Genomic DNA, 14,916 nt, shown 5'->3' with positions numbered 1-14,916 from the left:
AGATTTTACATTACCGAGATAGGAGATGGCAGCGGCTACTGATAAGATTCTATGGAGAAGAGAGGGTGGAGGAGGAGCAAGAGGCAGAGTTTTGGTTCCTTTTTCTCCTCCGCCTTCTACATAGAATTTTATCAGCAGCAAATGCCATCTCCAGCTTAGTAGTGTAAAAATCTGATAAGATAGATAACAAATTTGTTATTTTCACATCTACTATTGATTCATGAAATAAAAAATGATGGTTACACCTTAAGACGTGCGTTATCACGAGGTGTTCCCCCAAACCACCGTACATATACTTCTCCTCGATCGCGCGGGCTCAAGCTGAGCACCGCCGCGATCGAGTACAAGTGTCAGCTCTATATGACAGCTGACACCCTGCAGCAATGCCCATGATCAGTGCTAGCACTGATCACGGGCGTTTAACCTCTAAGATGCCGCTGTCAATACTGACAACGACATCGAGGAGCATCGTATACGGAGTGAGCTCCCTGTCTGTTCCCATCAGCACAACGCGATGCGATCGCTTTGTACCGATGGTCTCCATGGTGACCCTTAGGCCAAAACAAAAATGGCTGTGGGGTTTCCCATGGATGGTGGCCTGTTAGCTCTTGCTCAGAGCTGACACGCCTCCTTCCTGTGTGCTAGACACTGCACTGATGCCCTGCAGTGCAGAAGCATTGCAGAGTATCAGATCAGCGATCTGTCAGTGTAAAGATGATGTCCTATTCTGTGACAATGTAAAAAAAGTTAAAAAAAAAAAAAGTTATTAAAAATTGTAAAAGTATTAAAAAAAAAAAAAAGAAAAGAACAAATAAAAATAAAAAATCTGAATTTAATAAATACATTTATTTATGTAAAAAAAAATAAACAAAAAAAGGACACCTATTTGGTATCGCTGCCTCCGGAATGCCCGACCTATAGAACTGTCCCCCTAGTTAACCCCTTTAGTGAACACCATAAAAAAAAAAGAAGAAGAAAACATGAGGCAAAAAACGATGCTTTATCATCATACCGCCGAACAAAATTTGCAATAAAACGTGAAAAAGACGAGTGTGAATAAAAATGGTAGCGCTGAAAACGACATCTTGTCCTGCAAAAAAACAAGCCGCCATTCAGCTCCATCAGCAGAAAAATAAAAGTTATAGCTCTCAGAATAAATCGATGCAAAAATAATAATTTTTTTCTATAAAATAGTTTTTATTGTATAAAAGCGACAAAACATTAAAAAAAACTATATAAATGTGGTATTGTTGTAATCGCACAGACCTGAACAATAAAGCTTTCTTATCAATTTTAGCACATCGGAAAGGCATAAAAAAAATAAAAATAAATACATTTTCCTGAATTTGTGTTATTTGTTCATTCTGCCTCCCCCAAAAAGCGTCTTTTGGTGTGTGACAGTAGCCAAACATAAAAAAACGATATAAATCTGGAATCGTTGTAATAGCACAGACCTGAAAAATAAAGTCGTCTAATCACTTATATCGCAAGAGGAATAATGTAAAAAATAAATAAAACCAATTGTTCACCTGCTGCGGATTTGTTCATTCTGCCTCCCAAAGATGGCAGTACGGCTCACATTTATCCTGCGCTCTACGCTGAGTGCTTACACCGGGGGTTTCCATGTAAATCTCTGAAATACGTGATTGAGAAGGAAGCCCCAAAGGAAGATTTCCTATAATGAGGCAGATGGAGACACTGTGGACGCCATCTGACCTGTGATCCAGAGGTGTCTGTCTTTTTGGGCGTGCATAAAAGCTTGGTCCACCATAGTTTTGTGCACTTCTGAAAAAGACAATGCTGAACAGAGGCCAGACGTAACTCTGCTGCCACATTATAGTGAATGAATCCCATCGGGGGTTTCATCTGTCATGTCAATAGGAGATTTAGTTGGAAACCCCAAAGTAAGTGCTCAGTGTAGAGTGCAGGATAAATGTGATCCAAATATTCCCAATAAAAGCTTTAAGTCCCCATTCAGGTCCATCATCTGTCAACAGAAATATAGGGGGCTTCAGCATTACTGGTAGTACAAAGGCTCTGGAAAGGTGCTTTGGCTCCTCACCCCCCCAAAAGAAATTCAGCAAATTCTGCACTCCCAAAATCTAAACACCCTCCCCCTCCCTTCTGAGTCCCAATGTGACTAAACCACATTTAGCGTCCAAATATTTGGCATTCCTGTAGCGATGAGAGCCTGTCTAATTTATGGGTGTCTTCAGAAGCATGAGCTTGTTACTAAAACGTACTGGTCACTACAATGGCAGTTTGCAATTTTCACTCAGCAACATTCACTGCTGCTTGTTTCTGGAAAACACCCATGAAATCAAAATAGTCACTACACCTGTGGATAAATTCCCAAAGGGGTAGAATTTCCAAAATGAGGTGACCTGAGCAGGGGGATTCTGCTCTTCTAGTACTTAGGGGCTCTGTGTATGATGTCCGCTTACTATTCTAGGAAAATCTGCGCTCCAGGAGGCAAATAGCGCTCCGTGCCTCCCAAGTCTCACCGTGTGGCCAAGCAGTACTGTACAGCCACATATGGGGTATTTCTACAGAAATTGTGGGACAAATTTTGGTGCCATTTTTACTCATTTCCCAGTATGAAAATGTAAAATGTGGGGCTAAAACTAAATTTTGATGGTAAAAATTTTATTTTTTTTCATCACTGCCCAATGGTGTAAAATTCTGTGACCCACCTGTGGTGTCAATATGATCACTACACCCATAGATTAATTAATTGAGAGGTGTAGTTTGTAAAATGGGGTCGCTTCTGTGGGGTTCTGCTGTTCTGGCAACTCAGGGGCTCTCCCAATGTGACATGGCACCCTCAATCCAATATGGTGCTTCTTCCCTTCTGAGCTTTGCACTGTGCCTGAAAAGTAGTTTTCAACCACATGTGCGTACTCAGGAGAAATTGCACAACAAATTTCGGGGTCAATTTTCTCCGGTTACCCTTGTGAAACTGCAAAATTTGGGTCTAAAAAACATTTTTGTGGGAAAAATTAGTTTTTTTTATTTTATTATTTTCAAGGCTCAACATTATAAACTTCTGGGGGTTCAAGGTGCTCACCATACATCTAGAGAAGTCCCTTGAGGTCACTTGTGGGGGGGTTTCCACTGTTTAGGCACATCAGGGGCTCTCCAAACGTTACATGGATTCCGCCAATTATGCCAGAAAATTTTACATACAAAAAGTGAAATGGCGCTGATTTCCTTCTTAGCCCTGCCGTGCGCCCAAACAGTGGTTTTCCCTCACATATAGGGTATCGGCATGCTCAGGAGAAATTGCACAACAAATTTTAGGGTCCATTTTCTCCTGTTACCCTAGTGAAAGTAGAAAAAAATGGGTCTAAAGTAAAATTTTTGTGAAATAAAGTTAAGTTTATTTTTTCCTTCCACATTGCATTAATTCATGTGAAGCACGTGAAGGGTTAATAAACTTGAATGTGGTTTTGAGCACCTTGAGGTGTGCAGTTTTTAGAATGGTGTCACTTTGGGGTATTTTCTGTCATACAGACCCCTCAAAGTCACTTCAAATGTGATGTGGTCCCTATAAGAAATGGTTTTGTAAATTTTGTTGTAAAAATGCGAAATCGCTGGTCAACTTTCAACCCTTCTAGCATACTAACAAAAAAAAAATTATGTTTCAAAAATTGTGCTGATGTAAAGTAGATATGTGGGAAATGTTATTTATTAACTATTTTGTGTGACATATCTCTCTGATTTAAGGGCATAAAAATTTAAAGTTTGAAAATTGCAACATTTTCAAAATTTTTGCCAAATTTCTGATTTTTTCACAAATAAAAGCAAGTCATATCGAAGAAATTTTACCACTATCATGAAGTACAATATGTCACGAAAAACAATCTCCGAATCAGTGGGATCCGTTGACGCGTTCCAGAGGTATTGCCTCAAAGTGACACTGGTCAGAATTGAAAAAAAATTGCCTGGTCGGAAAGGTGAAAACAGGTTCGGGGGTGAAAGGATTAAAGAAATAATTTTTGCTGCTCATCAATCTAGGAAGGGTTGTAGGCAATTTTTTTAAACACTTTGGAGTCCATATTTCTACAATGAGAAATTGTATTTAACAAGTGGAAAACATTCAAGACAGGTGACAATCTTCCCAGGAATGGACATCCTGGCAAATTCACCCCATGATCATGACAAGCAATGCAAAAAGTGTTATAGCTCAGACTTTATCATGCTAACAGAGGCCTCTAAATGTCCAAGTTCATGACAGCACAATTCGAAGTAGACTGAACAAGTATTGCTTGATTGGAAGGGGTGCTAGGAGAAAGTCTTTTTTTTCTAAAAAAAAAAAAAGAAAATGGCAGCATGGCTAGAGTTTGCAAAGTTGCATCTGAACAAAACTTCCAGAACCATGTCCTTTGGAAAGACCAGATCAAAGTGGAGATGTTTGGCCATAATACCCTGCACCACGTTTGGCGAAAACCAAACACCTCACATTAACTGTCAAGCACAGTGGGAAGAGGTGATGATTTGGGCTGGTTTTACAGTCACAGGACACAGGCACCTTGCAGTCACTGAGTTAAATATGAACTCCTCTGTATACCCAAGTATTCAAGAGTCAAATGTAAGGTCATCCATCCAAAAGCAAAAGCTCGGACAAAAAATGGTCACGCAACAGAACAATGATCCAACCATACCAGCAAATCTATACAAGAACAGCTGAAAAAGAAAAGAATCAAAGTGCTGCAATGGTCTAGTTAAAGCCCAAACCTCAACACCAAATTAAAATACTACGGTGGGACATAAGAGAGCTGTGCATAAATGGAAGCCTAACATTTTTGTAAAATGGACCAAAATTCCTCCACAACTATGTGAAAAACAGTCATACAGAAAACTGATACTTCAAGTTATTGCTGCTAACGGTGGTTCACAAGCTATTGATTCATGGGGTGTACTTAATTTTTCACAAACTGCTTCTGCATTCTAATTTTGTTAAATAAAAACAATGTAATTTGTCATGTGTTCTTCATCTCAAGTTGAATTTACCTAATTTTAGGCCTTCTAAAGAGCAGATGCTTTTCCGCATGATGTTATACATAAAACCAAATTCACCTGTGAATTAATCCCATACATGCAGGTGACTTGTAAATTAACATAATATTAAAGTTTTTTCAATCTAGTAGAAACAGGTCGGCTTCCGGGCTGTCAGCCACATCTTTTAGAGCAGCAGTAAAAACAACATATCTCTGTCATTGCGGAAGTAATATGGTCGCTATGGAGGCATCACGTAGCCATAATACACAAGGAATTATTAGACAAAAGAAGTAATATTAAGTAAGATACCTCAATACATCCTTGGTCTTGGAGGTTTGGTTTTTTTTCCATGTACACTTGGTGACTAAATACAGATTTCCACAATGGAGAGTTAACAACTGAAGTTATCTTTGCAGATGGCAAATCAGCAACAGGTCCCAACTCTATAAAATAAATACATTTGTAGTTAAAAAAAAAAAATAATATTATATATTTAGAGAAACTCCATAAAAACTCCCCAATGCCAGCAGCACTCATGCCGCCCCACATAAGCACACTGCCACCATCATGTTTCACTGTCGGCACCATTCATTTATAAAGAGGGATTTTTGGTACTCACCGTAAAATCTCTTTCTTGGAGCCTTCATTGGGGGACACAGGACCATGGGTGTATGCTGCTGTCGCTAGGAGGTTGACACTAGGCAAAAAAGAAAAATAGCTCCTCCTCCGCAGTATGCACCCGCCTACAGGCACCAAGCTCACCAGTTAGTGGCTAAAGCAGTAGGAGAAGCATAAAACCAACAATGCAATGCCCAACGGGGCACAACCGTGAAAACTGAATGAGATGCCCAACAGGGCCGACTGGACATATGCCCAAAATCAGGGAGGGTGCTGTATCCCCCAATGAAGGCTCCAAGAAAGATTTTACGGTGAGTACCAAAAATCCCTCTTTATCGCTTCATTGGGGGACACAGGACCATGGGACGTCCCAAAGCAGTCCCTTGGGTGGGAGAACACTAGATAGTCACAGACTAGGTCATACAGCGGCAACCGCCGCCTGCAGGACCTTCCGTTCAAGACTGGCATCAGCCGAAGAATAAGTGTGGACCTTGTAAAACCTTGAAAAGGTGTGGAGTGAAGACCAAGTTGCGGCCTTACAGATTTGAGAGGCCGAAGCCTGATGACTGAACTCCCAAGAGGCCCCCACCGCCCTGGTGGAGGGAGCCCTTACTCCCGGAGGGGGACATTTGTCCGAGATGCGATATGCCTCCAAAATGGTCGAAAGTATCCAACGGGCGATGGTTGACTTGGAAGCAGGAAGACCCTTGCGATGCCCTTCAGGGATGACAAAGAGGGCATCCGAACGCCGAAGGGAGGCCATTCTAGAAAGGTACACACGTAGAGCTCTGACCAGGTCCAGTTTGTGCAGGGACTTCTCCCGTGGATGCACTGGAGCCGGGCAAAAGGAAGGCAAAACAATGCCCTCATTAATAAGAAAAGAGGAGACTACTTTAGGCAAAAAGGAAGGCACTGGCCTGAGCACTACCTTGTCCTGATGGAAGACCAGAAAAGGCAACCGACAAGAGAGGGCTGCGAGCTCAGCAACCCTCCTAATTGAGGTAACAGCTACCAGAAAAGCCACCTTCCAGGAGAGAAGAGAGGCTGAGATGTCCTCAATGGGTTCAAATGGGGGCTGTTGTAGAACGCTTAGGACCATATTAAGGTCCCATGGGTCCAGTGGAGGGCGATAAGGAGGAGTCAAGTGGGCCACCCCTTGTAGAAACGTCTTGACCTGAGGACGGCCAGCCAAGCTGCGTTGGAAAAGAATGGATATGGCCGAAACTTGGCCTTTGAGAGTACTAAGAGAGAGTCCCGCCTCCAGGCCAGACTGAAGAAAGGCCAAAATGACCGGTAAGGAAAAAGACATGGAAGCCAGCTGATTCTGTTCGCAGTGACGAAAAAAGGCACTCCAGGTTCTGTGGTATATGTGCGAGGTAGCGGGTTTTCTGGCGTTAATTAGGGTCTGAATGACGTGGTCAGTAAAACCCGCCTTCTTCAACACCATGGCCTCAACGGTCATACCATTAAATTCAGAGAAAGAGAACTCTGATGAAGAATAGGCCCTTGAGAGAGAAGATTCGGACGGTCTGGTAGTCTCCAGGGGGAGTCGACGAGCAGGTTTACTAGATCTGTGTACCAGACGCGTATGCCAATCCGGGGCTCCTAGGATGACCGATACTCCCTCTGTCTTGATCTTCTTGATGACTTGAGGGATCAAAGGTAGAGGGGGAAAGAGGTAGGGCAGCTGGAACTGTGACCATGATATGGCTAGCACGTCCTGAGCGATCGCTAGCGGATCGCGGGACCGGGCTACAAAGGATGGGACCTTGTGGTTTAACAGACGCCATGAGGTCGAAGTTCGGCGTGCCCCACCGTAAGCAGATTTGGTGAAACACCTCGGGATGGAGAGACCATTCTCCTGAGGCAAGTCCCTGCCGACTGAGGAAGTCGGCCGCCCAATTGTCTACCCCTGGGATGTGGACTGCTGAGATTGCTGGAACTTTCTTCTCGGCCCAAACTAGCACTCTTGCCACCTCTCTTAAAGCGAGCTTGCTGCGCGCTCCTCCTTGATGGTTTATGTATGCCACGGTCGTAGCATTGTCCGATTGTACACGGACTGGGACCCCTGCTAGGATCTCCTGCCAGTGACACAACGCCAGGTAAATTGCCCTCATCTCCAAAATGTTGATCGGTAGGGAAACTTCGTGGGGACTCCACCGGCCCTGCACCGTGTGAAGGAAGACTGCCCCCCAACCGATAAGACTGGCATCGGTGGTGACCACCTGCCAGCGCAGCGGTAGGAATGACCTCCCGGGTCTGAAGGAAGAAGGGCGGGACCACCAGGTTAGAGACCCTCTCACTTGACGAGGTAACCTGATGCATCGATCTAGAGATGACGGGTTCTTGTCCCAAGCTGAGAGAAGGGCTAGTTGAAGAGGCCGGGTATGGAACTGGGCACACGACACTGCTTCCATGGCTGCCACCATTTTTCCCAGGACACTCATACATAGACGAAGGGAGTGTGGACTTGGGTCGGAGAGAAGGTGGATCCCGTGCTGTAGAGAGTTTATCTTTTCCCTCGGAATGAGGACCCGGGCACGGGTCGTGTCGAATTGCATCCCTAGAAAGGTTAAGCGTTGGGATGGGACCAGGGAGGATTTGTCTGTGTTGATGAACCAGCCTAACCGATGCCTTTGATTAACAGGTCGTCGAGGTAGGGGAGGATTACAATTCCCCTTGTTCGAAGAATAGCCATGACTGTCGCCATTACTTTCGTGAAGACCCTTGGGGCTGAGGCGAGGCCGAGGGGGAGGGCAGTGAGCTGGTAATGTGCGCTCTGGAAGGAAAAGCTAAGGAACTTCTGATGTGATGCGCAGATTGGGATGTGAAGATACGCGTCCTGAATGTCTACTGAACATACTGTAGATATTCCTTGGTTTCCATTGAGGCTATTACCGACCTGAGGGACTCCATCCTGAACTGCCGGATGCGTCCTTGTCGGTTTAGCAGTTTGAGATCCAGAATCGGACGTAGTGAGCCGTCCTTTTTTGGAACAACGAAAAGATTGGAGTAAAAACCGGAAAACCTTTCCTGAAAGGGGACGGGGATTATGACTCCTGAGCAGAAGGGAGGCGATGGCCTGAAGGAAACCGGGAAGCAGAGATGGTTGAGGAGGGCGGGACCTGAGGAATCGTGTTCCTGGGCTGGAGTTGAATTCGATTTTGTAGCCGGAGGTAACAATCTCCTTGACCCAGGCATCCTCTATTGCCGATAGCCAAGAGTCTCGGAACAGAAGCAGACGGCCGCCCACCCTGGGAGAAGTCCCAGGTGGGAGTGACCCGTCACGCTGAGGAAAACCTGTTGGATCGTGATCGGGACCCAGAGGACTTGGAGGAGCGACCCTTTAGGCGCCAGTTAGGAGTGGGCCTAAAGGAAGGCTTACGTCTCTCCCGCTGCGCTGGAGTACGGTCCTGTTGAGAGGAGGGGTTCGGTTGAGCGAACTGACGAGAGGACCGGAACTGAAGGGAACGTCTCCTAGGAAAAGGGCGGTTTGGTCAGGGCTGGGGAAGGGAGGTGCTCTTGCCCCCAGCGGCATCAGAGATGATCTGGTCTAACTTAGACCCAAACAGCCTTGAGCCTTGAAAAGGGAGATTAGTTAGAGATCTTTTGGAAGCCGGGTCGGCGCTCCAAGCCTTAAGCCAAAGAATTCTACGTAAGGCAATCAGATTGCTAGAGACCCGGGCAGAGCATGCAGCGGCGTCGAGGGACGCCGTGAGTAGATATTTCCCTGCGTGGCTGATTTGATCCGCTAGGTCGGCCAACCGTCTGTGGGAACGTTCGGAGCACTGGTGGCTGTGGATAACCTAGGCAAGCGTTCTGGTAAGCGTTCTAAGACCTGCACCAGAGATTGAGATACCTTGGTGAGGTCAGAGACAGATTGAGACATAGCAACAGCCCACTCCGGAGGGGAGCGAGTTCCTTCGTCCTGGGTGGCGGGGGGATCCTGGAGCGCCAGCATGGCGGGAGGTTTGCAGGTCGAGCAGAAAGCTGTTGTGAGACCCGCGGGCCACTTAGTACCGCAAAGAGTACAGGTGTAGTATGTGACAATGTGAGAGGGATGGACCGAGAACTCACTGGGTTTGGGCATATGTGCCTGACCAGGGATACTGCAGAGGAGGGAGGCTGTGGGCAGGAGAGGGTGTGGGTCGGTGAGACAGACCCGAACCTGCAGAAAACACGGTCCCTTGTCCCCCAACGGAACTCCGGAGGTGAGTCTGGAGCGGGTCACTGCTGGAAGACAGAGTAGGTGCCGCCAGAAGAAGATCTGCGGTGAGGCAGAGTGATGGCGTCGGCGTAGGGGAGGAGCAAAGTAAGCTGCCCTGATGACGAGGAGTGCCGAGGCTCTGATAGGCGGATGGGAAGGGGGCGGACTAAAAGGACCCGACCTGATAGGACCGCGGGAAGCCCGAGGGCGTGGCGGAAGCGTCACCATGCTCCTCGGCTGTGGTTGGTCGATGTCGGAGGGGCTTATACTAGACGGTAAGAGGGGCCGCCCCCTGGAGACACCCCCCAACGGAGAAAAGCGCGGGCAGAATTGCCGCGCAAAATGGGGAAGAGGGAGGGAGGGCGCAGAAGATGTGGGCGTGACCCGGGAAGCGCTGTAGAGTAAGCGCCATGTTTGGTGAGAGGAGGGGAGGGGGGCGGCAACGCTGGGGAACTGGGACCCGCGACTGAGAGACGGTAAGAGAAATACCTCTCTGTGCTCTTAGGATCCAGATAAGTCTTCTTCCTCTATCCCCCCCCCCCCCCCCCCCCCCCGAGGATGGTCTCAGGATGTCCTCCGTGAAAAAGGGGGGATCCTGGCTTTTCCTCCTTCCCGCACTGTCCGGTCCTGGACAGTGCAGGAGACGGTGTCAACCCCAGAATTTGGGGGAAGGTCACCCGCAGGGACCACCGTCTCTCTCCCAGGCCACTCCGAGGAGGGGGCTGGGGTGGGGAACAGACAAGGACTGGCCATGAGAAATCACCCTGAGGTGACAGGGGATAAGTCCTGCCCAGCGGGTCCGAGAGTGGGCGATGTGGGGGTTGCCACACTGCTCTCTCGGTCGCTTGTGAGATGGGTTAACAGGGGACACAGTGTTCCCTGTTAGCCCAGACGAGCTGTATCTGAAAAAGAAAGAACAAAGATTAATAAAACATAACAGGGTTGGATCAGTTAGGATCCAGGTCTACCTCCTACAGACACTAAGCTTAAACTGGTGAGCTTGGTGCCTGTAGGCGGGTGCATACTGCGGAGGAGGAGCTATTTTTCTTTTTTTGCCTAGTGTCAACCTCCTAGCGACAGCAGCATACACCCATGGTCCTGTGTCCCCCAATGAAGCGATAGAGAAAATGAATTTAGTAAAAAATCATTTAGTCTATAATGAAACAGGGTGGTGGCAGCATGAGTGCTGGTATCGGGGAGCTACATCATTGATGTATTGCTGTATACTGAAAAAGAAGATTCTAAAATCCCTCCGTGCCCTTGGTAGACGTGCACTTTTCCAACATAACAATGATCCAAAACACACATCTTTTGCATATCTGAAGAAGAACAGGGTGAAAGTCATTCAGTGACCAATTATGTCTCCTGATCTGAACCCAACCAAACGCCTATGAGGAATTCTGAAGAGACAACTTGATCGTCACCCTCCATCATGCATAAGGGATCTAAAAGAGGTCGTTCATGAAGAATGGAAAAAGACAGATGTTGCAATATGTCATCAATGTGTTCATTCCATCCTAGAAGACTTTGTGATGTCCTTAAAAATCATGGATGTCATACAAAATACAAGATGCAGTAGCTTTTGATGTAAGGTGTATTCATTTTTCCATCAACTAAATTGAATACAACTGAAGTTATATTAAATGATTATTAAATTTATAATTATTAGTCTTGTGAAGATTTTGGAAATTATTCTTGTGTTCAGTGAGATATCGATTAAAATCTCACTTTTCAAAGGATGTGTACACTGTACATACACACATAATATAGGAATACAAATGTTTGCCATGAAGGAAAGCTGAAGAATAATCAATTCACTTTCTGTAAGGGCAACTGTTACTGGAGAAAAATACTTAATATTTTACAGATAAAAAAAAAATTCAGTTAATGACTTCGTGTATGCTAAAGCCAGAAACGTGGCCAAAATTTGGAAGAGGCATCAATCTTTCCACTACACTTTTTCTCTGTTGTTATTTCTAAACCAAATCAAGCATGAACCTAACACAAACTATGCCTCTGTTAAAGTGGCCTTAGGAACAGGAATTTCTTACCACATGAGGACTTCATCGCCATAGACCGGGATGCAAGACGGCCCATTAAGCGTGCAACAAGTATCTGTAAATCTGAACTCCAAGACAGGGCAATATCTGGCAGGCCGAATGCAGTCACTGTAAACTTAAAACCCCATTCATTGTTGCTACTGTCCGAAAAGAACAAAAACTGAAGTTGGGGACCAGCCTTAAAGGTTACTTTCTGAAAGAAAAAGAAAAAAATCATGACAATGCATTATTAGAATATACTACAATACACTGTATAAATATTTAGAATATGGGTGAAAATTCTTCTAATCCAGCCTTATGGAAAAACCTGTTATAATACAAGGCTGGAAATAACATCATCAATACAATGTCCTCATAATTATACTAACAAGCATTACAGTATGCACCGAATATCTGCATCCTTCCCCGAGTGCAAAACAGTGGGTGGGAAAAGGGGGGTCCTGTGCAGTCACCTAATGCAGGGCATAAACAGGGGGTCGGAATAGGAACGGAGTTCTGATGGTGCCCATCTCCACACTACCAGCTCTTAGGTAGGAGATAGTAGTTACATTACAACAGTATGGCTTTAAGGAAAAGATCAATAATAGTTTCTCTTAGACTTTAACCCCTTCATGACCTTGCGATTACCCATTTTTTCGCTTTCGTTTTTTCCTCCCCTTCTTCCCAGAGCCATAATTCTTTTTTTATTTTTCCGACAATAGAGCCGTATGAGGGTTTGTTTTTTGTGGGATGAGTAGTACATTGGAATGACACCATTGATTTTGCCATATAGTGTATTGGAAAAGGGAAAAAAAAATCCAGGTGTAGTGAAATTGCGGAAAAAAAAAAAAAAAAGAGGAAATTCCACAATTGTTTTTTTATTTATTTTTATTCACCATGTTCACTAAATACTAAAAGTGCCCTGCCAGTACGATTCTTCCAGGTCATTACAAGTATGCAGATAGCAAACGTATAGTTTTTTTATTCAAGGTGAAGAAAAATCCAAAATTTGTTAGAAAAAAAAAAAAAAAAAGTCATTTATGTTGCCATTTTCCAATGGGGCTGGGTGAGGGCTTATTTTCTGCGCCCAGAGCGGACGTTTTTATGGATACCATTTTGGGTAGATACGAAGTTTTGATCACCTCTTATTTCATTTTATTGCAATGTTACAGCGGCCAAAAAAAATTTTTTTTTTTTTCTCGGTACGCAGTTTAACGATCGGATTAATTGTTTCCATACTTTGATAGATCGGATATTTCTGAATGCAAAGATACCAAGTGTGTGTATTTTTTTAGATTTTTTATTTTAAATGTGGCAAAAGGGGGGTGATTTGAATTTGTGTTTATTTTTATTTTATTTTTTTTTTACTTTTTACTGACTTCAATAGTCCCTTTAACAGATTTGAAGCAGCTATCATCTGATCGCCTGTGCTACACATAGCATAGCTTCAGCTCCGCTAAGTATAGCAAAAAGCGTGATTTACAATGACATTCATGGGGTTCTTCTGCAGACCACCCCGACTGTCATGACAATCCATTGGCGCCCCACAATCAGGTGACATGGGGGCCCGATGGGTGGGATTTGTGGCGGCCTTCTGGCCAGCGCGTGCTAAATGCCGCCATCAGTGATTGGCAGCGGCATTTAATGGGGTACTTGGTGGCTGATTAAATCAGCCATCCAATGTGGGGAAAGATGCAGACTCCGCGTCGGAACCCGCATGAAAAGGCAAGGTACATGACCTTTGACGTACATATACGTCAAAGGTCGTGAAGGAGTTAAAGGGACTTTGCAGTAAAAAATGTATCTATATTTTAAAATTTTGTTGAAATAAAAAACATATTGCTTAGTTTCCATTACTTACCTTTGGCCATTTGTCAGTACCAACTTTGTGATCGTAACGAACTTTGCCGCCTCTGGCATCTGTAAACTCCAAGTAGTCATATCTGCACATACATATAAAACTCATTTATTAAATCCTGTTTCCACAATCAATTTTATAAATGCTTGCCACTCATGATCATTTATAAAACACATGAGCTACGGACTGGAATCTTTATCGAGCACCATTTATTTTTTGAGTGCCGTACACTTGCCGGCATAAATAAATCATCATTATAGCTTGAAGAGTTGTTGAATGTAAATTTTAATTTTCCAATCAAATTTGCTATCCATACTGGTGGAGGCGTCTGGCAAATTTAATTAAACGTCCATAATTCTTTTTAAACCACTCCTCATTTGTCCACAGTTTTAGAAATTGGGACAGGAAAATGCAGTTGTGCTATATAAAAGATAATACTATATGAGACTTGCCTCTTTTCAGTTTCACACTTGTCATCGAATTCCACCTCAAAGTAAGTTGCCCCAGGGCAAAGGAAGACTGTTGTGTCACGGCAATTGTTTTCATAGTTGTGGGGGGATTCCATGTTCCAAGTCTGGATGACCACCGGTTGTTGCACCTGATTCCAACTTTCCATTTCAATCTATTCATGAAAAAAAACACTATATTCTTGAAGTGTTCCCAGATTAAAATAAAAACATGATTAAATAAAGAACAAAATGTAAAATGGTTTCATATCCCATGAAAATTAAAGGGGTTTTACTATGCTAAAAAAATCCTATTTGAAAGATCTTGGAAATACACTTTTCAAATAGAATTACATTCCAGAAATGCCTCCTTTTTTATATCAGGCGCACAGGTTTTCAACTGCACGCTTTGGCTGTGTCCGAGAGCGCACAGATGATATCTGAGTGTGAGTTGGAAAGCGCACATATCTTTCACATGGGCCCAAGTAGTTAGCGTTTTCCTAGGAGGCTGTTAGACCAGGGGCTGAGCAGGCCAGGTAACTCTTGTAAGCAGCCCCTGTGCCTATGTGTCATTCAGAGCATTTATATGATGCAGGCACACAGCATTGTTCTATGCAACTGTCTGCCAGCCCTATGATTGAGAGAGCCCCGTGATCTGTGACTCCTGGCTTGTACTCACAGTAACTGAAGAAGCGATCACTGCACACTCTCTGCCATACTACAGGCAGACAGCTGTATAGAACAATG

General features: G+C 44.5%; 1 protein-coding gene across 1 annotated transcript in view; it reads right to left on the bottom strand.

Moving 5' to 3' along the window:
- Positions 1-14,916, bottom strand: part of ZZEF1 (zinc finger ZZ-type and EF-hand domain containing 1) — a 141,434-nt gene that overhangs the window by 70,031 nt on the left and 56,487 nt on the right. The window contains exons 22-25 of the mRNA XM_073665194.1: positions 14,176-14,345; positions 13,727-13,808; positions 11,878-12,079; positions 5,311-5,444 (exon numbers count right to left, since the gene is read on the bottom strand). Coding sequence (XP_073521295.1) covers positions 5,311-5,444; positions 11,878-12,079; positions 13,727-13,808; positions 14,176-14,345 — 588 coding nt within the window. The remainder of the gene's footprint in view (positions 1-5,310; positions 5,445-11,877; positions 12,080-13,726; positions 13,809-14,175; positions 14,346-14,916) is intronic.

The sequence above is a fragment of the Phyllobates terribilis genome, unplaced genomic scaffold (genome assembly GCF_046119375.1).
Source record: "Phyllobates terribilis strain yellow unplaced genomic scaffold, ASM4611937v1 Scaffold_2__4_contigs__length_985480577, whole genome shotgun sequence".
In the NCBI taxonomy this organism is placed as follows: domain Eukaryota; kingdom Metazoa; phylum Chordata; class Amphibia; order Anura; family Dendrobatidae; genus Phyllobates; species Phyllobates terribilis.
Note: the sequence above shows the minus strand (reverse complement) of the source record. Positions and strands in the feature narration are given on the sequence as shown.